Here is a 25,895-nt window from a genome sequence, read left to right as displayed (position 1 = left end):
AATACATTGGTTTCTATGGGGACTTTCAAGGGGAATTACGATTTGCTCGTTATATCCATTATTTCGTTATAGCCCGTCTCGTTATAACGAGGTTTAACTGTATACTCATAACATTTCAGTGGAGCTGCGGGGTAGTCTCTATGAAAGCTGGACCTAGACCTCTGCAGTGGATGTCACATCGGTTCCACTGACATGGCTGCCGACTGTGTGCCGGCTGCTCAGACACCAGTGCAATATGTCAGGACTCCGCTATGTGAACTGGGAATATTCACTGGCACTGGCAAGGTCGACGTTGAAGAGTGGCTGGCATGGTACCAGCGCATCGTCTACAGTAACAGTTGGGATGCCACACTTATGCTGGCGAACGTGAAATTCTACCTGGGGGAAACCACAATACAGTAAAACCTCGGTGATACGAATCTCGTGGGGTTACCAAAAATATTCGTATCATCCGATATTCGTATCACCAGAAAGCATGGAAAATTATTATGCGACAAAAGAAAGTTGGCATACGTTTTGGTTTAGTGTTTCTCAGGGCCGCAGCGACGTCATGAGCAGTTCTGAATGATTGCCAGTAAAGTGTTTAGACGTCAACGATCATACTTGTACTCGTAAATATACTGTGCATGCGCGCGTGTGTAATTAATGAACCAGATGTGTTGTGCCCCGTGACCGCTAGTAGCCGCTTCCTAATCTTACTGCGATTTTCTGCATGACACCAGAGTACTGCGGCAACAGTGACTTAAGAAGCGCTTTGTACACGATAGACAGAGGCCAAGCTCCTTCGCCAAAACGGTCCGCTTCGTCTCTTAGCGTCTTCGTCGACCTTTCATGGGACTTCATGACGGACCCACAGCCCAAGTTTCAGTCTTGTTTCATAGAACGCCTGATGGCGGGGACATGGCTTGCGTCGACGTGGCAGGCACGCGTATTAGTACAGTACGAAGATGCTGCTGCCTCGAGCACAGGAGCACGTGTCAACGCATCGGGAAAAAAGCGCGACGTCAACGTCATCTGTAACCTAAACACGAAGGCGCCTAAAGGCCTCCAAGATTCGCGCACACTCTCTCGGACGCAACGACGCACCGTTGATGGTCGAGCGGCGCGCATGCCCGCGCCCGCGGTGACTGCCGCGTCTTCCGCGACAGCGCGGGCAGCACCTGTTCGTACCTGTGCGCTAGCGTACGTTCGTATCAAACGTCGCGGGGTGCAAATCGGTTCGCAACAACCGTACTCCAATGCATTGCAGGCTAATGGGCCTTGGCCGGGACCACATAAAAATTCGTATCACCCCGAAATTCGTACGAGCCGTGATCGTATCACCGAGGTTTTTACTGTAGTGTGGTTTGAGACGCACGAAACTGAGCTCACAAGTTGGGACATCTGCAAAGAGAAGCTACGCTATCTTTTCGAGAGACAAATCGGACGTCAAATAGAAGCCCAGAAAGAGCTCACATGCCGTGCCCAGATGTCTATTGAATTGTACATCTCTTACATTCAGGACATTCTGGCTCTTTGTCGAAAAGCGGACGACAACATGCCAGAGGCAGATAAGGTCGGACACAGCTTGAAGGGCATTGCTGACGACACATTCAACTTTTTGCTTTGCATGAACAGCACAATGGTTGATTCCCTCATTAAAGAGTGCCGGCACTTTGAGCAAGCAAAAAGCAAGCGCATCGTGCAACGCTTCGACCAGCTTCCTAATACGGCTCCAACCTCTTCCTGCAACGAACCTACACCGTTGCATCCACCAGCATCACCAAGTTTGACGCAGGTCATACGTCGCGAACTTGAGGCTATGGCTCCCAGCTCTCATGGTCCGCATATGCATGACAACTTCACCAACTCACTCATTCAAGCTGTTGTTCGCCAGGAAATTGCGAATATGGATATCCTATCCACCGTTAGCCCCCATCCCACCCCTACCGCTCCAATCATTGTCTCTGCTGCTCCTCGACGGCATTTTGTGAATCCATACCGGAACCCATCTGAGTGGCGAACACCGGTCGACAGACCAATTTGTTTCGTGTGCTCCCGGATCGGCCATATCTCTCGCGATTGCCGTAACTGCTGGAATTCCTTGCTTCGACCATATGTTGACGGCCGTTACGAAAGCGACTCTTGTCCCCTGTCACTTCAAGCTGAACCATCCACTGCTGGCCCTGCCGCTCATCGATTCACCACTAGCCGTTCGCCCTCACCACAGCGCCGTCAGTCCTGTTCGCCAACATCTCGGCGTCCCTCATCCCCATCCTACTCAGGCCGCTTCTCGAGAAACTAACCAATGCAGCCCCCAGAGGTGAGGCTTCGTTGACGATTTTGACTGCAAAACCTCTGTTTACCCTTGCTCCTAGTAAAAACCTTATCGAAGTTTTTGTTGACCTTGTACCCGTTAAAGCCCTCATAGACACTGGAGCTCAGGTGTCGGTCATGCGCTCTGATCTTTGTAGCAGTCTCCAAAAAGTGCTAATGCCCGCTGAGTTGCCTGCCCTTCAAGTAGCCAATGGCAATGCAACAGCTGTGATGGGAATGTGTGCCGCTTGTGTTACCATCGCCGACCATTCAACGTTAGTTGTCTTCACTGTACTTGTGAAGTGCCCTCACGAGGTGATTCTCGGAATGGACTTTCTGACTGTTCATTCTGTGCTTATTGACTGCTCAACTGGTATCCTAAGGCTTTAGCTGCCACAGTGCTGTGCTGAAACCGCAGCAGACATGCAGTCCCGACTTCGCTGTACTGAATTTGTTCGGCTGCAACCTCATCCTGCGAGTTAATGAATGTTCATTTTCTGTGTAATGATAGTGCTCAGTTCAACTTTGGGAGCTAGAAGCACGCATTGGCCGCCATGTTTTGACGCCACATAATCGAATGCCAGCGGCTGCGACGTCACCAGATATTTATAATGTGGCACAAATAGAGGGAAGAAGAAAGTAGCCAAAAAGTAGCCATGTAGCCATGACTCTTTTCCTGCCGCCACCAGCCTGGTCGGGGTCAGAGAACACATTCAATTATCCGATTTTCCAAATTAACGAGTGTCAAATTAATGAGCTTTTACTGTATACCAAATTTTAGTATGTTGGCAAGTGTTCACATTGACTAGGTTTCTCTTCTTTATGTTCTGTAAATTAAAAATACAGATGTGTCAATCTCAAGTTGATGTCACATTTAAAGGTGTTAAAGGTGTAAGGCAGAGTGGTACCTTTGTACTTCAGTTTCGACTTGGTAAAGATGGCATCCAACGTCTGGCTCATGGCAGCAACATTCTCAGGAGAAAAGTCGCCGGGAGTGCATTTGTTCTGTACAAACACTGCGAGGCAATGAAATGAAGCAGTGTGAAGGATCATTTACAAGACTCTATTTTTTTAACAGCCAGGAATATTTCAAAGAAAAAACATTCAAGTGTGATAACCTCTTCACAGTACCGCTGCAACTTCAGGAAGGAAAGGGAGGGAAACTACACAAGACATTTCCTTTATTTTCTACTTTTAAACAACCAGGTCATTCTTTTCAGCATTTTTTCTCATTTTTCATTACTCGAAAGCTGTGGTTATCCGTCCACACAGGGCCGGTGTGAATTATAGTAGTGACTGTGTGCTCTGTCGTTGTAGAAGATATGAAATTTTTGTTCTCTCTCAGGGGTAACAACTGATTTCAGAATTTCATAAATGTCAGTAAAGATTTATGCTCTGAATTTACAAGGCGCCCTAACGTTTTCCTAATCTTGAAACACTAGCCACTTCAGAAATTTCGCCCAGATATACAAATTCGAGCACAGAGGAGAGAAATGTGTAACAAACTACATCAAATGCATTGGAATGAATGGCTGGACACATGCACATACAGTCAACAAAGCATACGTCAAACTCAAACGGGATCGCGAAATAGAGCTAAGCCTTGACATAAAAAATTCACTACAACTGGCCCTTTACTTCATTACAATGAAACATTGCCATACTGAAGTTTGAAACTTTAACACAAACTAGTCACCGACAAGATTCTTCATTGCACAAGTTCGACTGCCCTTAACATGTGGACTGCGTTCAACATTAGTGTGCATTCCTGCTTCCTCAACTAAACGTGCAATTAAACAATGAAGCCCTAAGTAGTTGTCATAAGTTGATCCCTCACACGAGGGCTTCATAGAAAGGACTTGCAATGAAACTTCAGATTATTATGCACCTAGGTGAGGGAAGCTTTCAGCAACATCTTCACTGTTGCTGCGGCTTTGGTCATGCGACGAAGTTGTCGGCTTCAGCATCTCAGCTGTCAGCACAAACCTAGAATATGACAAAAAAAGCATGGCACGTTACTAATGGCAAACTATCAAGCCATCAATGCTCAAACATCAATAATGAACCGCAATTTAATAAAATGCGCAGCATAACAAATTTACTTAATTTTCCGTTTATCCTTCACTCGAAATTGTGCGTTTCGGTTCAAAAGAAAATACAATACCTAAATACAAGAAATGTGAGTTTGAACATTGTGAGAATGATTAACCAGTGCTCCTGCGTTCAGGCATGTCAATCATGCTTTCAAGCTTCTCGTTTTCAGAGTATAAGCAAATAAAAAAGAAAGTCTCTTTAGTGATGTTCCAATGTGGAGAGAACGCATCAGGATTCCAGTTCAAGCATCGATATTTCTAGCAAACTTGTGCTGCTGCAAGGTGGAAGAATGCAGATATCAAAAGGCGTTATTAGTGGGACCAAATTCACATGTTTCACAGGCAATCAAAAGGCGTTATTAGTGGGACCAAATTCACATGTTTCACAGGCAAGTCAAGAACTGATGGAAATCTGTTCAATTTCACATACTGCTAGCGGAAAACGTGATGCGTGCAAAAGGTTTTGCTGTGACAGAAGTTAAGTGTTCAATACTGCGCTAGTTCTCCTCATCTAAACATCTGTCTTACGCGTTATGCTGACAGGAACAACATCAACGGATGATGACGACTGAGATTTTGAAGTGACTGTCTTCAACTTTGCCTTCGTCATCGGGTGAAGAATATCTAAACCCCAGCAGACCGGCCTATATTTAGCACAAAATTCTGACCCGCCGGATGGTACTAACGAGAACATCTTTGCCTAGCGTAGTCAAGCAATAAATCACGATACAATACTACCTGCATATATACAGCTTACACGCTGAGAGAAGAGTGCATGATATTTAGTGGTTTCCTTACAGAATTGTATTACTTAAGATGTTACAAAACATTAGTTTAAATGCAAATAACCGTAAAATCCCGAACATGCACCCCTACCTGAGCAAGTGCCCCACTCCCTTTTTCGGGAAATTTGAAATACTATGTGCCCGCTTCTCTACTCTCGCCATTTTCACTGTTTCATTCACTGTTTTATTCGCCCGATGAGTGCGGATAAAAACAGTGAACGCATGCGTATTCAATAAAGCAATCCGTTAGAATCACGGGTGTGCACTCTCCTTAGCGGCTCTTCCGCCGCTATCTTGAATTTTGATCCGCGACCGAGCAAGCACCCTGCCCTCCAAATCTTATCGGATTATCCATCACCGTAGAGGGGGCACTTGCTCGGGATTTTACATTAGGCTTTTGTGAATATGACTTCGTTGGTTCGGAGCTAGGCCAAAGTGAATGGTAATTAGTATCGAACAATTTCAAAGCAAATACAAATAGCAGTACTGTGCTAGCTATAAGCAATAAAATATGTTAAGGTTTATTAGTTGCCATACTTAGCTCATACAACCCTGTACAACACGCTTCTAAACTAAAAAAACAAAAATTAATTGGGTTGCCATTAAAATTAATACTTAGCCTTCAGGTGCTGCTTTGCAGCAGTGTGGTTTTCGCCTGAATAGGCGGTTTCACGGCACAGCAGCTCCATGCTGCAGTGCAACCACCTTTTCAGGTGGATTACATGTGGTAAAATATGTCTATTCATTAGTTTTAGAACACTTCAAAACATCGGAAATTTCAAATTCGTGTCAATGCGAATTTGAACACTGTAATATTCGTTCGAGTATTCGAAGCACCAGAACATTTGCACACGTCTAATGCAAATGTTAGCTATGGGAAACGCAGGCAGGCAAGAGTGAGCATACCTGAGGAAATTTGGATCGGCAAACCAGTCTTGCACGACGATGACCGTGTGGCAGACAGCCATTAAAAAAGAGGCCATCTGCAAAGACTGCACATGTGCAAGCACAAAAGAAATTGAGAAATGAGGTAGTCGATCAGTGACATTAGTTACAGAAAAAGGCCAGCAGTTACTGCAGACAAAAATCTGGCAACTCAAAAGCATTCTGATCCTGAGAAGATGAAAGTACAGGAGAAACAAGTTTTTGCAAACCCAGACAACACAAGCAATGGTTACTTCATGCAAATTATCACTATATTTGTAATGTATGCTCCGAAGTTGCTTATAGTGAAATAACTTTTCTTTACGGTTTTCAAAATGTACAACATACCTGAGCAATGGATATAGCTAGAAATAGATCTAGCGAGCAAGTTTTCGCTATATATATTGGTCAGGTATGCTCCATAGGTTGAAAAAAAAATGTGGAGCTCACTCAAGACTCACCAAAATTTTCTTCCGCAGGACTCACTCGGACACAGACTCACTCAAATTTTTCTCAACTGGACTCACTCGGACTCAGACTCACCAAAATATTATTCACTCGAACTCACTCAGACTCATGGCCCGATCTGAGTCTGAGTGAGTTGACTCATGAGTGAGTTAGCGTATAATTACCTTTTTCGATCATGGTGTCAATGCTTTCTAACACCAATATTGCACATAATTAGTGCTCTACGTGGCACCTTTTGATTTTGTACCTTCAAATATGGTTTATCGGTGGTTGGAATCCAGTAAGAAATTTTTATGAAAGACGGGACTCACACGAAATATTTTTATCAGGAACTTCTGCAAAAGAGTTCGTGGGGGGAAGTCAAGACACCCACCTCCCTTCTGTAATCAACTCGCGCCTCTGATCAATAAATATTGAGCTTCGCCTAAAGAGTAGAACACGATAGCCTCGCTTCTCTTCTCGGTGGACACCTCAACCATGCCTAAAGGAAAGAAACGTCTGCGCGAGTAATATTGGCCATTTAAAATTATCCTAGAATGCCTACTGCAAGTATACTTGCGAAGTGCCCACTACACCATAATTCTTCCTTTTTCGAATCGGTGAAGTACCCACTACGCGCCCATAAGTCAAGACGCGAACCTACGCAGCTGCTCACTTGGTTGGTACTTTTGCTGATGATGATGATTAAATGTGTCTGAGCGCTTTGTAATTGGTGGGCCTTAAAACACCCACTCATTGCGCAATTCACATGTATTAACGTCTGGCACTATTCTACGCTTCTGCCACGCAACATTACATGCGTTAAGGAGACTCCTCGTGTTACATGTCATTCGTATAGGGTTTTTTTTTTTTTTGGAAGCAGTTCCAAGCAATGGCGTAGCTCTGTGGTAAAACATCAGCATGTCACACAGAAGGCCTGGGTTCGATTCCCACTTGAACTGACGGTTTTTTATAATTTATTTATTTGCATCTTTCTCAAATTTTAGCTGAAGGAAAACACTCATTTTTCGCTACAACTAATGATGCCAACACCAACATCAAAATTTCTGCAAAACGTGCTCTTTAACATTATCGCGTTAAAATATTGATATGGCATATCAGCGCTAGTGTGCCACAGTACGTGTGAGTAGACATGAGTATAAACGTCAGCAGACATAAAGCTGATTGTAGTGCTGAAGCCGAATAGATAGAACCATACGTAACAAAATATGCGGCGCTCATCAGGTACGTCCAAAAAAGTATATATTGTGCATATTGAAAGGGTTTGCAGCGCAAGCACGGTTGTGCTGAAGGAAAGGTTTAAAAGCGAGGAACGGAAAGCAAAGAGGGACGACACGAAACCCTTTCAATATGTATATTAACCAACTAGCCCAAATAGCCGTTCTTCTTCAATATATATTGTGCCTAGGGCTCGGACTCCAACTCACCAAATTTTTCTCGACCGGACTCAAACTTATTATAATGATTTTTAAGGCGCAAAGCAGGACAAACACAAGAAAGGACACGGGACGGAGCGCCTTGTCACGACATATATTTATATGTGAATTTCTGCAAAAGGCGCTCCGTCCCGTGTCCTTTCTTGTGTTTGTCCTGCTTTGCGCCTTAAAAATCATTATGAACGTTCACCAACTTGCCCAACAAAAAGTTCTCCTAAATCAAACTTATTAAAATGTTACTCACCCGAACTCACTCAGACTCAGACTCACGGCCCAATCAGAGTCTGAGTGAGTCGAATCATTAGTGAGTCTGCTGACGTATGGGTATAGCTATCATGAAATAGTAGGGGTGTGCGAATATTCGAAATTTCGAATATTTTTCGAATAGTGTTTGCTATTCGATTCGATTCGCACTGGAATTTTACTATTAGAACTATTCGAACTTCCCAAAAACAAATACAGTCAACGTTCGGTTGAAAGTGACCCCTTCAGATTTTCAATATGCTTCACCTCATTACACCCTCGTATTGCGGCAGAGCTGCCTTTCAAGCTCCGTTACGGTCGAACTTTGCTAAGAGGAAGTCAACGTCCCATTAGAAGCGGTCCCTAGATTTTCAATATGCTTCACCTAATCACACCCCCTATTGCGGCAAAGCTGCCTTTCAAGCTCCGTTACGGTCGAACTTAGCCAAGAGACAGTCAACGTCCGTTTGGAAGTGGTCCCTAGATTTTCAATATGCTTCACCTCATCACACCCCGGTATTGCGGCAAAGCTGCCTTTCAAGCTCCGTTACGGTCGAACTTAGCCAAGAGACAGTCAACGTTTGTTTGGAAGTGGTCCCTAGATTTTCAATATGCTTCACCTCATCACACCCCCTATTGCGGCAAAGCTGCCTTTCAAGCTCTGCTACGGTCGCAAATGCATTAACTCAAGAAAACGCTGGTTCCAACATGGAGATGAAAGATGTGGCAGAGGTGGGGGCTCAATTAATGCTGTTTTGGACCTGGAATTTGGGCAGGAAGTCCGAAAAATCGGAAGCCGAAGCTTTTTAGCATCCAAAATTTCAGATGTTCTTATATATCGACGTCTACGAGACAGATTTGGAGCTCTGGACTTGAAGGGAGCACACCCTTGTCCGCCACATCAGTTGGGCTGCTTACACAGAAGTTGAGAGAGGAGGAGAGGCTGAGGAAATGGCATCTTTGCCTATTACGTGTAAAGTGTTGTCGGCAACACTTTGGTTGCACCAAATCATGTACATAAATAGAATTCGGCCTCTACATTGCCTCATTCTTGATAAGAAAACTATGAAACGCCACCCCTCCAGTGCTTCATCAACCCAGCAAAAAGAAACACTTTCATGTTGCTATCTCATAAGAATATGCTTAGGAATCCTCTCTAACTGCAATGTCGCTAGAAGTATTCGAAAATATTCTAGAAATATTCGAGAAATATTCGAAAAATATTCGATTCGATTCGAACTCACACTTCAATATTCGAATTCGCTTCGCACCCAAAATTTTGCTATTCACACAGCTCTATGAAATAGCTATCGATGTAGCGAGAAAGAGCTCTAGTGATCCATTTCTCCCTATTTTCTCACTACATCTATTTCTCGGTATATCCATCATAAAGCATGAAAAGCTATGATGTGAAACCACCATTCAATATTCACACTGCTATACATCACACATAAGTGTCACTACAAAATAGTGCTGCCAAACTTCTATTTGCAGGCTGCGAAAGACGTGCTGCACAATGTATGGCCGAAATGGAACTCCTTCTCACCTGCATGACATGAGCGTTCTCCAGCGAATGAAAATCTCCACCCCCGGGAGTCTTCTTCTCAAACTGGATCATGTGGTCCATCACCGAGGCACTGATGACAGGCTGCAAGCAAAGCAGAGAGATTTGAACAGAATATTTCGGCATGCATTTCAGGGGATTCTCAAGGTAATAACAAGAGGTAAATCTAGTAATGTTCAATGAACGTCTGAGCTGCTTGTTGACTTCGTGACCCCTCGTTTGGGCTCAATCGAAGAAAAAGCCAATAGCTTTATAGGTCCCCTTACAGTATCTATTATACGCCTTGTGCACCGCCTATAGGGGCGCCACTGATAGCCACCTAGCGTGCGCCGCCGACAGTACGTGCGGGAAGCCGAGCAGACGACAGCGCTTTGCACAGCTTTGCTGTGAGGAGATGAATGAAGTTCGCGGCTGCTATTTCCCCTTCGTGCGGATGCCAGACAACTAATTCTGCACTGGCAGCTGCAGGAAAGGCGCGGGCCTCTACGAAAGTGGACTTGTGCACGATGTTTGTCATGAACGAGCAGCTTAAGTAAGCGCACGTCGCCGATTTCGAACCACGGCATGAAAGCCTGGCGCCGACGGTTCGTGCGCGACAGAGCGTGCGCATCGAAAAAACAAGTATAAAAAGGCGCCGGGAGCGCACCTCTTACCCTCTCCGCAGAAGACGCCTACCGACACAGTCAACGAACGCGACAGATCGGGATATTCGAGAAAGCAAAGCCGAGCCAGTGGCGCCGTCTGATTCCGCAGACGAATCGGTGAGAGGATCTCGCCCTTTCTCTAGCTTTCGCTGTGCTACGCACAGACGAATCATACGCACCTTCCCGAACCCAGGCGCTAGCCGATACAGGCAATGCAAGCGCAGCAAGCGCGCGGGGGCAGAGCAGGCAGAGTCAGTACAGTGAGGAGTTAGTCGGCGAAGAAGTTATGTCGTTCTAGTGATAGCATCGTTCGCTCGACCGCAGAAGTCGTGTTGTTTGATGATCTAGTGCAGTGAGTTAAGTATCAAGATATGACAGTGACAAGTTTTGAAGAGGGTCGCCGAGAAGACGTGTGATGACCGACTGCGGAGGAGAACGAACGTCCGCGTGGAGTGAATTCGTCATGCCGGTGAATATCAAAGGTGCGTCACGCAGACCAGCGTAACAAGATCCAGCTATGAGGTGCAGCTCGTGGTGACATCCGCTTTGTTTTGTTTACAAAGGTGACGTTTCAATCACTTCTTGTTCTTTCTGAAGTCAACCATTGCTGCATTTCTGTTTCTGTAAATAATAAATATAGAACTTGGCTTGTAATAGCGCGGTACATGTACCGCGCTAGTACAAGCTAAGTTCATGGATGACCAACTCGCCCGAACTACAACACTTCTAAAATATAGAACGTTTGAGCGAAGTGCCCTGCACGGCGGTCGAACCGAACCAACGCATGCTCAGGCTGATAACGTTGGTCGTCTACCAGTGTCAACATGATCGAGTGCATTAAGCGAGCACCGATATGGCAGAACGAAAGCATTCGAACAAGAAGCGACGTGTTATACCGCGCAATGACGAAGCGGCTCGTCTTTGCCAACGAACAGCGGCGATCCATTGCTTCCGTCGCTCTTGTTCAGGAGGCCTTGCGGTAAGTGAGTAAAACCGTGTTCCGGGCGCGTTTTCGTCGGTGTTTGAGCATTCCACTCCACAGCAATTGTTATTCGACATCCCTTGAAGTTTTGGCCACCACACATACGACGAACGTTGCTTAGTATTTCACTACGGAAACGTGAACAACGCGGAAACACACGTACAACGACGTAGGAAACCACGGCGGCCGTCTGCTTGCTTTCCCGAGAGCAATGATTGAGTTCGCCGCCTATGGCGCTTCCGTCGGCGCGCACTAGGCGTATATCGTAAGTTATCGTTTTTCCACACGCTTTCATTGAAGTCCACGATGCCTTCAGACCTGTTCTGCAGACCATTCCTTGAAACAGACTTGTTAATCTGTATTCACTTGCTAATTTACCTTTGTAAATGCTGCTGCTCTACACTCTCCAGTGTTGCGAAGATGAGCGCATTTTTATGCAGCTTTGATAATCCACGCGCAGCACTCCTTTACTCATTTCAATGTCATAGCTTCATCAAAGTTAAACTAGAGCAGGGTGCACGTCATCACATGCCCAATTTGCTCACACTTCCATGCTTTAATGGCTTTGAAGAATCCATTATAGCAGTATGATGCTCTAATTATGTTTGTTACACCTTAAAGGAGCAGTGACATAAAATTTCAAGCTCAAGATGTGGCCTTCACTTGATAGCTTGGTATGCAAAAGTTTTTTGAGCGACGTATGAATTGCGTCCGTTGCGTAGAAGTTATTTCATTTCGAGAGCGAACAGCGTATGAAAGCTCAATGGTGCGTTCAGCACCCTGCAACATCGACAGTATTACGACGTGTTCAGCTGGCTCCCAGGTCCGCGCCCAAAGCATTGAGTGACGATGCACTAGTAACGATAACGTCAACGATCTCAGTGTTGTCATTGTGGTGCCGACTAGCAGTGACGCCTGGCAGCGGCTTCACTTCGATTGTCTGGGTTGGTTGTCTCAAGTCCTGCGTTTTCGCCGCGCCACTTCAAATGATGTATCATGTGCTCGTCAGTGTGTGATTTACCGAATTTACTCGAATCTAGGCCGGCCCCGATTCTAAGCCAACCCCCGAAATTCGCAAGGAAAAAAAAAAGCTTAGTCATTGTACTCGAATCTAAGTCGACCCCCCCACTTTCGCACATCGTTTTTTCGAAAAAAACAACGGCTTAGATTCGAATAAATATGGTATCATGTACTCGTCAGCATGTGATAATTGGGAGCGGCGATCTCTACTGCATTACGTGCCAGCATGTCGAGAAAAAGTTGTGCGCAACTTACATCAATGGCGTTTCAAGTACCGCAAGAAGGAATGTCTTTGTCGCGGACAGCTGCAAAGTTGGTTTATAAAAGCTTCCAGATAGGACTGCGCATGCAATTTGCGTCTCTCCACACGTCTCCGCGATGCATTGAACATTGGCCTTACCAATGCCTCCTCAGGCGCTGGCCTTGCACACCCAGAAAATGTGCTGTTCTTTGGAGCGTCATGGTGACATAGGCGATACGCGCCAGCACGGACGCCTGGCTGGGGACAAGACTCGCAGAGCATCGGCAGCGCTTGTGTGTTTGTGTTGGGGGAGGGGGGGTGAAAGAAGGTGAGCCCGGCGTAATGGAAGAATCGGCAGACATGAATGGTGTTCTGAGCGAGCAGTGCGGATGTATTTCACCTTTAATAAATTGTTGAATAAATCGTTTGTTCTTGTTAGTAACCGGACTGTCTACTTTTGTAGACAGGATAGGAGCACCTGTCGTGTCCAAAATGTTTCTTCCTCTCCTGTGTTCTTGCCAGCCAGCATGGCCCAAGCGTGCGTCTCCAGGTTCCTACTCTTCGCTGCTCGGACCGGCGTCGAATTCAGAATCGCTTCTTTGCAGAGAGTCGAAGTGAGAATGATTCGCGACGTCGCGAATCCCAGCAATTTCCACTACCTCAGTATTTTCTTCATCACTTGTAGACACTGATGACGGTGGTGACAATGGCGATGGGGACAAAGAGACGACTACACGTGCGCGCCTAGCAGGCGAAATCACAGCTGCAACTCGCGTCACCGTTTTGTTTACTAAGGTTGAGCACTGGGCTAGTTGGTGCAGCATAATACAAAAAGTATCACAGCGCATACAACGAAGACGAGCAAGTCCTCGTTGTATGCGCTGTGATACCTTTTGGACTGTTTTGTGTTGCCACGCGATTACATGGGGGCACTTTCGGGGCATGACCGCAGGGGTGACCACGCGGCAGCGCTGCCAGCGTTGCAAAGTGCTGGCTTTGCACTAGTTTTGAACCGCGCTCGTTACTGGTCATACTGATCATAGAGGAAGGAAAACTCAGGAGAGGCCCTATCATATCCCAATGCATTGCGAAAAGTGTGGCAGAAGTGACGTCAGATTTATGGGGCAAACCAACCGGTATGGGGCAAACAAAACAGCAGACGCCCCGCGGCGTGCTCTCCGCAGTGGTTCGCGTAATGTACGGTTCGCACGTAGTAAAACGTTGCAAGCAGACGTTTACCAGGCTGTTCATGCGTGGCAGGCCCGGGCACTACGTGCTGAAATTCTTCGTGGAGCGTTTTTGTGCAACAGTACAGAAAGTACCGGTACGTGCCGTAATCAAAAACATTCAGCCCCTCCATCACCGTATGCGAACTGCACCTAGCAGTGACTTACGCGTTCTGCTGGGCGTTAGATCTTTCATTTCCTTTCTCGTAGCCCGATTTCCCGATCTATTGCCATTAGCAGTTCTTTGCTCGTGTATATGGAGTGAGCGCAGTAGCTATTCGGCGCAACGCCAACCTATAGTTGACAGCAACTTCACGTCGAAAAAAAGGACACCGCTGTATTGTACACGCGATCGTGCACGTAAAGTTTGTAATTCCAGTAGCACACAACACAAGCACGCAGCGAACGCACACCGAACAATACATACATCACGTAGTCCGATAATAACAACAAAAGTTTATTACCCTTTCGTTGAACGACACAGCCTCTAAAACGTAAGATGCCTTCAGCGCATGTTATGTACGGCGCGTCAGACGCCAAAAACAAAAGTTCACGTGAGTTCTGAGTTGACAGAATGAGTAACAAGAAACAGAGCGCACATCCAAGAGCTTCGCACGCAAATACCATGCCTTAGTGATCAGCAATGAAGCAAACGTATACGTACACATGAAAAGTGACACCCGGTACTGTCCGCAGTGCACGCGATTTGCACTGGGTATACGCAACAGCTGGGCATTGCGTAGCTTTCCTAAAGAACACACAGAAAGAGCAGCATGCGTGAATCGACTGCGCCGCTTGCACGGCGAAAAACAAACAAACAAAAAAAAAGGCTGCAAAGTTTCGCGATGCGCGCATGTGCTTGCAAACGACACGACGGAAATCACGAAATGTTTCTCTGCTCCTTCGCTAGAAGGCGATGCGGGTGTTTGCGATGTGGAGGCTTCACGAATGTGACGTCAGGGCCTCTCCTTCGTATTCCTTCCTCCATGATACTGATCGATATTACAGATATTTGTTCATCCCCCATGGCATTATCAGTGGTGAATCAGTACAGGGGGTCGATAACTACACGTGGACGCAAAAAACGTGACATGCGTAATGTTGACGTCACTGCTCCTTTAAAGGGGTCATGAAGCACCCCTTGGGCTTGTTGAAAAAACACAACCTGCAGAAAGCTGACACGGCTATGAACTGCTGTGCAAAATATTACAGTCGTGCGCGCCGCGTAAAGGCCACAAGCGGAGCGCGAAGTTGCCATTTCCTCAGGCGCCCTCTTTTCAAACAGAGGCCAGTTCTCACTCTCGTCGGTGGGCGGGGCGCCTGCACATTGACGTCGCGGAGGCATAGCATGCTTATTGGCCGATAGCCGGATGAGATGCGCTTCTTGCCACGGGGTGCCGCCACTTGCCCGCACCGCACTCCTCAGTCTGCTAACTTTACACGGTAGCCGCACTCGCGCATGCGAATCACAGCGGGAGAGCGATCGCGTTTTATGACGCGCGCTGACATAACTTCTTACCCCCGTGCCATCCCTCCCTGTCTAGCTTCCAGTGCGCTCGTCGGCACGAGAAAAGAGAGAAAGCGCTGAGAGCGTGCGCCAAACCCCCGTAACTCCGCTGATTCTTGACGGATTCGAGAAATTTATGCGGCAATCGATTCGGGAGGCAGTAAACTCTGATACTAAGGTCATTAGATCATTACTTGGAAAAGTGGTTCATGACCCCTTTAATGTAGCCGCGACAAGCTCTGCAAGATTGCAAGACTGCAAGTTCACAGGAATACAGAGCAGGATAGATGATTTTATCTTGATCATAAGAAGGATCGGCTACATTCGAAAGTACACTCATATTCTTGAATGGCACTAGAGGCTATGCTGGCTCTGGCAGCACAATCCTCACCAAATGAAAGTGAAATGGTAGTGTCTGGCAAGTGTATTTGCACTATTATTGTCAAGTAAATGAAATACAGTCGAACCCACTTATAACGATCCCAGATATAAGGATCTATCGGTTATAACAACCATATTTTGGCGCACTTACGATTTTCCTATGCTACCCATGGAAATTGCGCCCACATATAGCGAACATTTTTCAAAGCCTCTTACTTTCACAACGAACACTTCAGACATGGTCGCGGTAAAAATATGGCATACGCGAAGCGAGAAAAAGATTAAAGCAGACCTTCTAAAGCATGAGAGGCGCATGCTCGCGCGTGCCCTGCTCCAGTTTACTCGTGACAAACATACCCTAGATCGGCGAGCACCGCACACTGATTTCGGACGCTGCGAGCGAGGTCAATCACTTTCCTGGCATTTCTTCAGTGGCAGAATGGCAGTGACGAATAAAAAAAAAAAAAGAAAGAAATAGGAGGCAGCATGAAGCCTTGTAGTCACCTTTCGCACGGCAACCTTTTGTGGTGCCGTTCTCTGCAGCTACCGCCTACGATGAACCTATGCCTTGAAACGCAAGAAGCCATAAAATGCAATAAGCCATGACCGCGATAACTTTTCGGCGCTTAAAAGTTCACTGCGTCTACGCCACAATGTGCTGCAAAATGTCTTGCATCTTTTCGGTAACAGCAGAGACCGGCCGATCAATGATTACGACTTCTGCACAATTGCGGCGATTCCTTCACGGATAAGCACCAGAAGAGAGCGAAGGCGATGTGGCGACCGGCGATGAACGTGCCATTATGATTTATCACCGACAACCTTATCACAGTCATCTGCAGCTATCGGCTCGGCTGCACGTGTGGCGTACACTGTGACGGCGGTACAAGCAGTACAAGTGCGCGATGCTGCCGTTCGCAAGTTGGCCGCCGCTGCGCCGTGCGGGATAAAGTGCACTTCGCTTCGTAGAAACGAAAGTAGCTCGCTGGTGTTGAGCAGCACGGGCACCGAGAAACGTCGATGCACTTACAGCGAGCGTGTACAGCATGTTTTATCCAAGCGCGCCACGCCTGTCGTGCAGGACCATCAGAGCATCGCGGAGACGTAGAGTGCGTGTTGCTTGCAAAATACTTGTCTTCGCCATGTTGAACGAACAGGCTACTCGCCGCACTCATGCACGGTCCGAAGTGAAGCGGGCACAAAGAGCGCACCAATACGCGTAATACAGCAAGGCCTGGCAATGATGGCGTGAGCCGAGTAGGCGACACACTGCATGCAACTAGCCAGTGATTATCGGCGCCACGTGGTGTTACCGCGGTTCAGTGAAATGCTGTCGGTCCACTGCAAAGGTTTAATTCACTCGTGTACGCAGCAGGCGTCGCTTCACAATGCGAAAAGGCCTAACTTCTCACTGGGAAGGGGGCGTTGTTAGCACTTTTCAATAAAAGCGAATTGGTCGCTAAGTGCATGTTTTTGAGGGCGAGTCCATTTACAACGAACTACTGATATAATGACCAGTTTTCGCGGCCCTTTCGAGTTCGTTATAAACGGCTTTGACTGTATTACCATGTCATCCTTTGATAGTTTCATGATTAATTCAGCACTTTGCGTGAGCTGAAAAAAAATAATAACAAGCAGCAAGAGAATAACCCAAAATATTTTTACCAACCAAAGTGATCACTTTCAACTGAGTTAGTTGTGCAATGTACTGCCTATGTAACCTGACCTTATGTGTTTGTACATGTGGATATAATTTTTTTATCCCTCAAAGGTACAGTTAAAGCTCAATCTAACGAAACCCGATTTTATGAGATTCCCGTCCTAACGAAAATATTACCATTCCCCATCAGATACCCATAGCGATCAGTGTTGTCATCAACTCAAATTAATGAAGTAATTTGGCCACCAAACCCAACTTAACAAACTTTTTCCTTTCCTGAAATAACTGAGTGGAAAGTAGTGATTTCCTTCTAATTTTGACCGAGGCGGGTTTTTCTTCGAACATGCACTCTAACACTATTGCATTAAAACATTTATAATTTAATATCTGGGGTTTAACGTCCCAAAACCGCGATATGATCTGGAGACGCCGTAGTGGAGGCTCCGGAAACGTTGACCCCTGTGGTTTCTTTAACGTGCACCTAAATCAAGTACACGGGCCTCAAACATTTTCGCCTCCACCGAATGCAGCCGCCGCGGCCGGATTCGATCCGCGACCTTCGGGTCAGCAGTCTAGCGCATAACCACTAGACCCCGTGTCGGGGCCATTAAAACATTTAGTCATCCAAGTTACGGCCCTAGATTTACATTGATGAGGCTGCACGCGACGCACAGAATAAAGGACTCGGCAGTTGGTAGCGCTCTTACGTACCGATTGGTGCTAGAGGCGGTGGTGGCTGCTTTGGTGGGCTTATTTCATGGTTATTTGACAGATAGCGCTTATCGTCTCCTCACAGCTTTCTCGCTCAGTCTGCTCATAACAATCACAGCATTTGTTCTCCGCATTATCGTATATCGGTAGCCTATCACAGCTTCACGTGACCTGGCCTGCATCGCCCGGACATGGTGTCTCCTATGCCTGGCTTACCCTCGCAGATTTTCAGACACGCAGGCTTGGACTGGCGGTAAAAGCAATGCCGAAAAAACTTCCGGATGTTGCTATGTTACAATTTTGGATTTAGAAGGACCGAAAAATCACTTTCTTGATTTTACGAAATTCCCGATTTAAGCAAATAATTAGAGCGTGGTCATCACTTCGTTATATTGAGTTTCGACTGTGCTTGCAAGCCCTTTCTGACTACCGTGCAAAATCGAACAACCAACCTGAGTATCAAGCAGTATCATCCTCTCTGGTGTGATGTAAATGTCCACACCTGTTGTGCAATGCTGGCCAAGCTCCCGCAATTCTCGGCTCTGCGGACGAAACAGCTGCCTGCCAACACAGGGGAATAACATGTTGGAAACCAAACACGTGCGGTTACATGTTCAGTCAACAGTGCAGCCACAACTATTACTCCTAGCCGTACTACCGATGGTCCTGTAGGCCCACTGCGACAAAACTTAGGACCGCAGACAAAGCCTCGGTTCATATAGCGTAGATGTGGAGGAGCTCCTATGCAGAATTCTACGTTTAAAATATGGGCGGAAGCGTCAATGTGCATGATTCCCGGCTGTTCAGTTCCGCCACCCCTCCGGATAAAAAACTTGGAGGATGCTTGAGCTTTGCCTTCAAGGGTAGAATGCGAGAGCATAATTGGGCCCCATGCACATCACCTTCTCAATTGCTCTCCTGGCTTCGCTTCTCAGTGGCCACCTCAACTGTGCCGCAAGGAAAGGAACATATGTGCATGTCTAAATTGGCCATTTCAAACTATCCTAGAATGCCTACTGCAAGTACAGTTGCGAGGTGCCCACCACAACATATTTTGCGAATTGCGAAATACCCACTACGTGTCCGTAAGGCAACACGCCAACCTACGCAGCTATACACATTGTTGATGCTGTTGCTGATAGTGATGTTTAATTATGCCTGTGTGCTTAGTAACTGCTGGGCCTTTAAACCAACCACTTGATGTGCAATTCCTATGTTGTGACGCCTGGTGTGATTCTACCCTTATGCCACACAATATTGCACGTGTTAAAGGGGTCATGAACCACTTTTCCAAGTAATGATCTAATGACCTCAGTATCGGAGTTTACTGCCTCCCAAATCGATTGCCGCAAAAATTTCTCGAATCCGTCAAGAACGAGCGAAGTTACGGAGCTTTGGCACATGCTCTCAGCGCTTTCTCTCTTTTCTCGCCCCAACGAGCGCACTGGAAGCTACACAGGAAGGGATGGCACAGGGGAAAGAAGTTACGTCAGCGCGCCTCGTGAAACGCGATCGCTCTCCCGCTGTGATTCGCGTGCATGAGTGTGGCTAGCGTGTAAAGTTAGCAGATTGAAGAGTGCGGCGCTGGCAAGTGGCGGCACCCCATGGCAAGAAGCGCATCTGATTTGAACGCCGCTCTCGATTTATGTCGGCTATCGGCCAATGAGGATGCTTTCGCGACACGGAGAAGCAGATACGCGACGTCAACCAGCAGGCGCTCCGCCCACCGACGAGAGTGAGAACCGGCCTCTGTTTGAAAAGAGGGTGCCTGAGAAAACAGTAACTTCGCACTCCGCTTGCAGCCTTTATGCGGCGCGCACGACTGCAATATTTGGCTGAGCAGTTCATAACCACGTCAGCTTTCCACAGGATGTGTTTCTTCAACAAGCCCAAGGGGTGCTTCATGACCCCTTTAAGGACATTTCCTGTACTAGATGACACCCATATAGTGTTTTTTTCCAAAACAATTTCAAGCACGCGCATGGGTCTGTGATAGCACATCTGTGTGCCACGCAGAAATCCTGCGTTCAATCCCTACTCGAACCGAAGATTTTTATTATTTCTTTATTTGCATCTAGTATTTCAAATTTTCGCTCACAACCAATGACGTCGACACTGGAATTTCTGCAAAATGATCTCTTTACACGATCACCTTAAAAGCGCTGGCTATAATGAAGCCACTAGTCATAGCACTTAACAGACTAAGCTCTTTCTCAGCACTCGTTCAACTCATTGCATGAGCCGAGTGTTGTTTCGTCATGTTTGTCCCACAATGTGGCAGCACTTCTACCAATTACAAAACAAGGCACCAAAACTAGTGTTCAGAAAAGAGTACCTGCCTCATGCCTGCTTGGCCATACTGACCAGCAAGTATGGACATAATGGTCGACTTTCCAGCACCTTGCATGCCAACAATTCCGACCACGTAGAAGTCTGGCTGGTCCACAAGGTACTGGTCAGAGAGCAAAAAAAGCACGCACTTTACACAGCTTGCTCGTCACATTTGTAATTAAGAATTTCTTATTTCGAACACAAAATTTAAGCGCTACAGGTCCACTGAGTTACTGAAGCTTACATTCACAAACAAAAATAAATGTACAAGTTTAGCATCCAAGTGCCTTTTAGCTAAACAATATATAAGTGTATGTGTGTGGACAATGGAGCTTGGTAGAAAGACTTGTTATCAGGCTATTGTAAATAAACTAGGACATTACTGCAGTATTGGTGATTATACTGTAATTATATGAACACAATGTGAAATTTCTTAGTAGATATTGCTTGAATTATATTGCTAGAACCATTATCCTTAAAAAATTTCAGCAAGCTTCTTCTACAAGCGATTTTTCTTTGCAAAAAAGCCACCCTATCAGTTCCATGGAAGAAATGCAGGCACATTAGCACAAAATTCGGGATGTACAGCAGACTCTCATTAAATGGAATCTGAAGGGACAAGGAAAATATGTTCCATTAAATAGGAGTTCTATTTAATTATAGATGAACGGGGGTGCAGAATTCAAGCACAAAACCAATCATAGTAGAGGCAGTTGTTCCATTTAAGCAGCAGTCCCGTTTAAGAGATTTCCGTTTACTCATAGTTTACTGTACATCTATGCCACTGCGACAGAGCAAAGAAAGGCAAAAGCAGCAAGGGTGCAAAGCATTTTGATGGTGCTATAAAGAACTGCAATGCATGCCTACACAACCCTAAATGTACACGCTAAATGGCCCCCACATGCGTCACTTAGAGATTGTATGACGTGAAGAAGAATTTAACCAGACAATCTCAAGCTCATATATCAATGCGAAACATTAACCCAATATACTCACGAGGTTGGGCCCTTTGAAGCCACGTGTTATTTCTGCATGCAACACGACCATAAACAGAAAGTTTATTGTTTCCTTAAAAACAATTTCAGGCAACTGACCAAGGTCTTCATGGATCTTTTCTTTTCTTTTTTTTTTGGGGGGGGGGGGTCATTTTTCAAGAATGCAAGGGTTTATGGTATCACACAGCGCCCCAATGAAACTGAAAATAGATTTTGCTAAGACCACATTTACCAGAGACAAAACTCATCAAGAATAGGCAGTTGAACAAGTCAGTGCAGAACAAGGCTTTGGCTGTGAAAATGCTGGCTTACCTCGAGAGCATTATCACACCATTGTAAGGAATCATCAATAAACTTGACAGGGGCTGCCATGTCAGGAGGTGCTGCGAGCCGGTCACTCAAGCCTGCGACCAAGAGCAAAGACACACCAGCAAGCTTTTGGTCTAATGTTGCAGTGGCATAGCCAGAGGGGGGTTCAAATCCTCCCCCCCCCCAGAATTTTTCAATTTTGCATGTGTGTATATACATGCACACGTACAAACACTACAAGAACATGCACAAAGTATGGCTGAAACCCCCTCCCCCATCCCCAAAAAACATTTCTGGCTATGCTACTGTAATGCTGGGATATGACAGTGCACATAGAAACATGGATGACACTGATGAATAGACAAGCACAAGCGCTGTTAGCTAGCCTTTTTCACACAGTGAACTTGTTGCTTCTTTGAAGGAGAATACATGGAGACCCTGGAAAGCTGTCTTATGTAAGGTCGAAGAATTCGCACGAAAAATTTTTTTTCACTTGTTCACTTTCTTAAGATAGCAGCGAATTCTGTGATCCCTGTATTTCATCTCAATTTCCTCGTATGTGCAACAAATCACGATATTTAGCATCTTTCATCATACTACTACCATTAATAATAATAATTTATCGCCATTTCCATCAATACAGAACAGTGTTTATGGAGGGGGTGAGAAAAAAGCGACTAACCACTAGGCTAAGTCCTCAACCCTCACACCCCCCCCTTCCCCTCCATATACATCAGGCAGAGGTAGTGGTGGCAACAGAATACATAGTAAAATGATTGCAACAACTGGCCCAACTTACACAGATTACACACATATGCACTAATTAGAGTGATTATACATGACAACAATGCGGGCTATTGTGTGAGAAATTCGAATAACTGTTCACTCAGAACGAACTTAGCCAAAGTGAAATTTCAATGCAGCTGCCTTTCAGTAACAGTACTCTACAATGCGTCTCATGTGGTCACATCAATGACGATGCTGATGATAAACTTGCAATGTCATTACCATCAATAAACCTCAATTCACTCACTCTCGGGAGGCGGTTGCTTGATGGCCGTACTAGTGGACACAGATGCCGATGGCTGGGCATCGTCCTTAGATGTGCTCGATGATGATGCCGGGGATTCGGCCCTCGATGATGCCTTGCTGAGCAGAACGGTAGGCTTTGAACTCTCTCCGGAGGCGGCATCTCCACCAGCTTGCGGCTGAGTCTGGGAGGAAGAGCCCTGCCCGAACCAGAGAAGCAACATTTTGTTACTTATTATTAGTTATTTCTTTTTCATTGCCCCACCCACTCTGTGATGTTATTGGCTACTGGTCATATGAGTAATATAGCCAGTGCTCATTGAGAGAAAATCCAGACAGGTTTGCTTGCATCAGTAAATAAAAGCGATAAAAGGGGCTCAGCACCTCGCTGATGCAATCAGAAAAGGAAGATTAATTTAGCTGGAATTTTACATGTCAAAACCTCAATATAACAACGCACATTGTGGTGGCGGGGTACATAGGTTTAATACTGACAATCTTGGGTACGTTGACTTGAATGTTAATCTAAATGCATAGATGTATTCACATTTTGCCCCTACTAAAGTGCGGCCGCTGCGGCCAGGAAGTGGACCTGCACTCTCGCGCATAGTTGTACAACTTAGCGGTCTAGATGCCATTGCGGGCAGAACAGACAGGAACAACGTAACAGGAGCAAAGCTTAAAAAATATTTGGCCACTGCTTCATAAAGTAGCGTTTTCCTTCGAAAGTAATTTTTCTTACGCTTTACCCATTAGCTTGCACTTAGTATTTATCCATTCGCATTCACCTTTCCTGTGCACAGCCGAGAAATTTGTGACTTATGTGACTACACAGCCCTAAGCCTCTACGCAATGTTTTCATTTCATTTCATTTTTATTCCGCTTTTATACAGAAAACATGTCTCGTAAAGGCACAGAACAAAACGGGTCCTGCAAAATATAACAGAGTAAGATTCGTCCTTAAAACGCAGCGAACAGTCTCACTGAAATTCTAAAACAGCATTCAATGAGGCCAGAATAAAGAACAGCTGCTCAGAAACCTAGATGCAGGTCAAACAAGAAAAATCGACAACACAAATGCTGAACTATGGGTAAACAGCGCTACAATGGGACAAAGAAAGAAGGGACAGGACCAAGTGCTGACTGACAACAACTGACAACACAAATGGCATTTGTGTTGCATGATTCTCTTCTTTTCTTGCTTCGCTTTCTTCCACGATCAATCCCTACTGAAGGAACTCATTCCAAGCTTCAGATATGGTTGCTTCTAAATTTGTTATCAACACTTCTGAGCTCTGACTTCGTTATATATGCTGCTTAAATAGCAGTGTCTAGTTATCAGTTCGAGCACAGATCGCTGGCAATCGTCCGAAATAAGAGCACGGAATTCTGCAATGAAGCAGCAACGCGCTTGCACATTGCCATTATCGGAGTACAAATGTGAGGGTTTGATTTATATAAAATATCTGGGGTTTAATGTGCCAAAACCACGATATGATTATGAGGCACGCCGTAGTGGAGGGCTCCGGTAATTTTTACCACCTGGTGTTCTGTAACCTGCACTGACATCGCACAGTACACGAGCCTCTAGCATATCGCCTCCATCGAAATGCGACCGCCACAGCCGGGATCGAACCCGCGACCTTCGGGCCAGCAGCCAAGCACCTGTTGATTTCACGTGAAATCAACCGAGACACAGACCCATTTAAGGAACACGGCAGCGCACCTATAGGGGCGGTGACCTGTGCCCAGCCATTCGCTCCTCCGTCACACCTGCGGTGAGTGTAAGATCGTGCAGTAAAGAAAAGAAAACGAAAGAATAAGCGGCGGCGCAGACGCCACGCTGCACTGATTCTTAATGATGCGGGTCCCGGCCGGGCCAGTAGGAGTGTGGAGAATAACAAAAACAAAGAAGACACTGACGCGCCGCCTTAGGTGGTACGTGACGGCGAATGCAGCGCATCGTCTTTCAGAAACAGCTGCTGCTGCTGCTCGGATACCCAGATCTAAACTGGTTCTACGTGGACTACGCTCGAGAAGAAATGGCGTTCGGTCAAGAAGCCGGCAGCGATGGGTCGAACACGTACGGCGCAACGCCACGTAAGTGTATCCGCAAGACAGTTTCGACGGGAAAACGCAACTCGACCTTTTGAGATCTGCGGGCGCTGAGTCAACAAGCCGCACTCGTGACAAAACGGACTCGGACTGCGCCGGAACTAGGACAAAGCGGTTTGTGTCTGTCCCACGACATAGAGAAGGTCGTAGTCTGTCCTGTATAAGCGAGATCGGTGTTCTTGAGCGTTCAAGGAAACTAGTTGCAATGATGTTAAAGTAAGCATTAATGAACGCCAGGTTCGCCAACCTTTTCGTCGGCGCAAGCTGTCTAGGCACTGGCTGCCTTTCGAAAGGCTGGACTAGAGTACGTGCGTTTGCTTATATTCTAACATCGACAAGACGTTTCTCTCTTTCTTTGAAGCAGTGTTCAAAGACTACTGCTACTTTGACGACCCTTTCTATGACACACGGAATGATTCGTAGAAGCGTGTGTTTTGAAATACGTTACTCGCTCATCACAGATCACTCACCCGGTCCGGGTGTTTGGCGAGTATGAACACTGGTTTGATCTGCTGCTGACTCGACTCCGGCTCCTGCTCCCGTTCCTGAAACTGGAAGACGAAACCTTAAGCCACGGACTTACGATGAAAGACGCAAGTCATAAAACGCGTGCAACAAACTGGCTGAGAGGTGCATACAAAAACACGCGACACAGTTGCTAAACAGCACGACGACGTTCAGTACCTTGGCAGCGTAAGGACGCTTTTTGTAGTAACCACGGTCGTATGGATCCGCCATCGGGGTTTATAGTTTTAATCGTAATATACGGTCAGCACTGGACATACAACCTCGAATGTGGATCGCTAACGCCTTGTCAAAGTAAGCTTTAGAGTCCCTAAACTACAGTGATCACCAGCGAAAGCATGCGTACTCAAAAAAAAAAAAAGTAAACAAACGCATTGTTGCCAGGCAGCGGAGGCGTCTTGACGCCGCTTT

The 25,895-nt window shown here is 46.1% G+C and overlaps 2 protein-coding genes across 4 annotated transcripts in view; one reads left to right on the top strand and one right to left on the bottom strand.

The window, feature by feature from the left end:
- Positions 1–25,848, bottom strand: part of LOC119394051 (nonsense-mediated mRNA decay factor SMG9) — a 51,978-nt gene extending 26,130 nt beyond the window's left edge. Inside the window, exons 1-10 of one of the 3 annotated variants that reach the window (XM_049415604.1) lie at positions 25,644–25,848; positions 25,430–25,510; positions 22,849–23,044; positions 21,819–21,910; positions 20,516–20,632; positions 18,633–18,737; positions 9,791–9,892; positions 6,080–6,165; positions 4,184–4,281; positions 3,204–3,311 (exon numbers count right to left, since the gene is read on the bottom strand). In XM_049415604.1, coding sequence (XP_049271561.1) covers positions 3,204–3,311; positions 4,184–4,281; positions 6,080–6,165; positions 9,791–9,892; positions 18,633–18,737; positions 20,516–20,632; positions 21,819–21,910; positions 22,849–23,044; positions 25,430–25,510; positions 25,644–25,697 — 1,039 coding nt within the window. In that variant the 5' untranslated portion in view covers positions 25,698–25,848. The remainder of the gene's footprint in view (positions 1–3,203; positions 3,312–4,183; positions 4,282–6,079; positions 6,166–9,790; positions 9,893–18,632; positions 18,738–20,515; positions 20,633–21,818; positions 21,911–22,848; positions 23,045–25,429; positions 25,511–25,643) is intronic. The other 2 variants (XM_049415605.1, XM_037661272.2) reach the window with 2 other exon arrangements.
- LOC119394046 (facilitated trehalose transporter Tret1) overlaps positions 24,767–25,895 on the top strand; it is a 72,680-nt gene continuing 71,551 nt past the window's right edge. Inside the window, exon 1 of the mRNA XM_049415601.1 lies at positions 24,767–24,944. Coding sequence (XP_049271558.1) covers positions 24,797–24,944 — 148 coding nt within the window. The 5' untranslated portion in view covers positions 24,767–24,796. The remainder of the gene's footprint in view (positions 24,945–25,895) is intronic.

The sequence above is a fragment of the Rhipicephalus sanguineus genome, chromosome 5 (assembly GCF_013339695.2).
Source record: "Rhipicephalus sanguineus isolate Rsan-2018 chromosome 5, BIME_Rsan_1.4, whole genome shotgun sequence".
In the NCBI taxonomy this organism is placed as follows: Eukaryota; Metazoa; Arthropoda; class Arachnida; order Ixodida; family Ixodidae; genus Rhipicephalus; species Rhipicephalus sanguineus.
The sequence above is the reverse complement of the archived record's forward strand: the minus strand, read 5'-3'. Positions and strand labels throughout refer to the sequence as shown.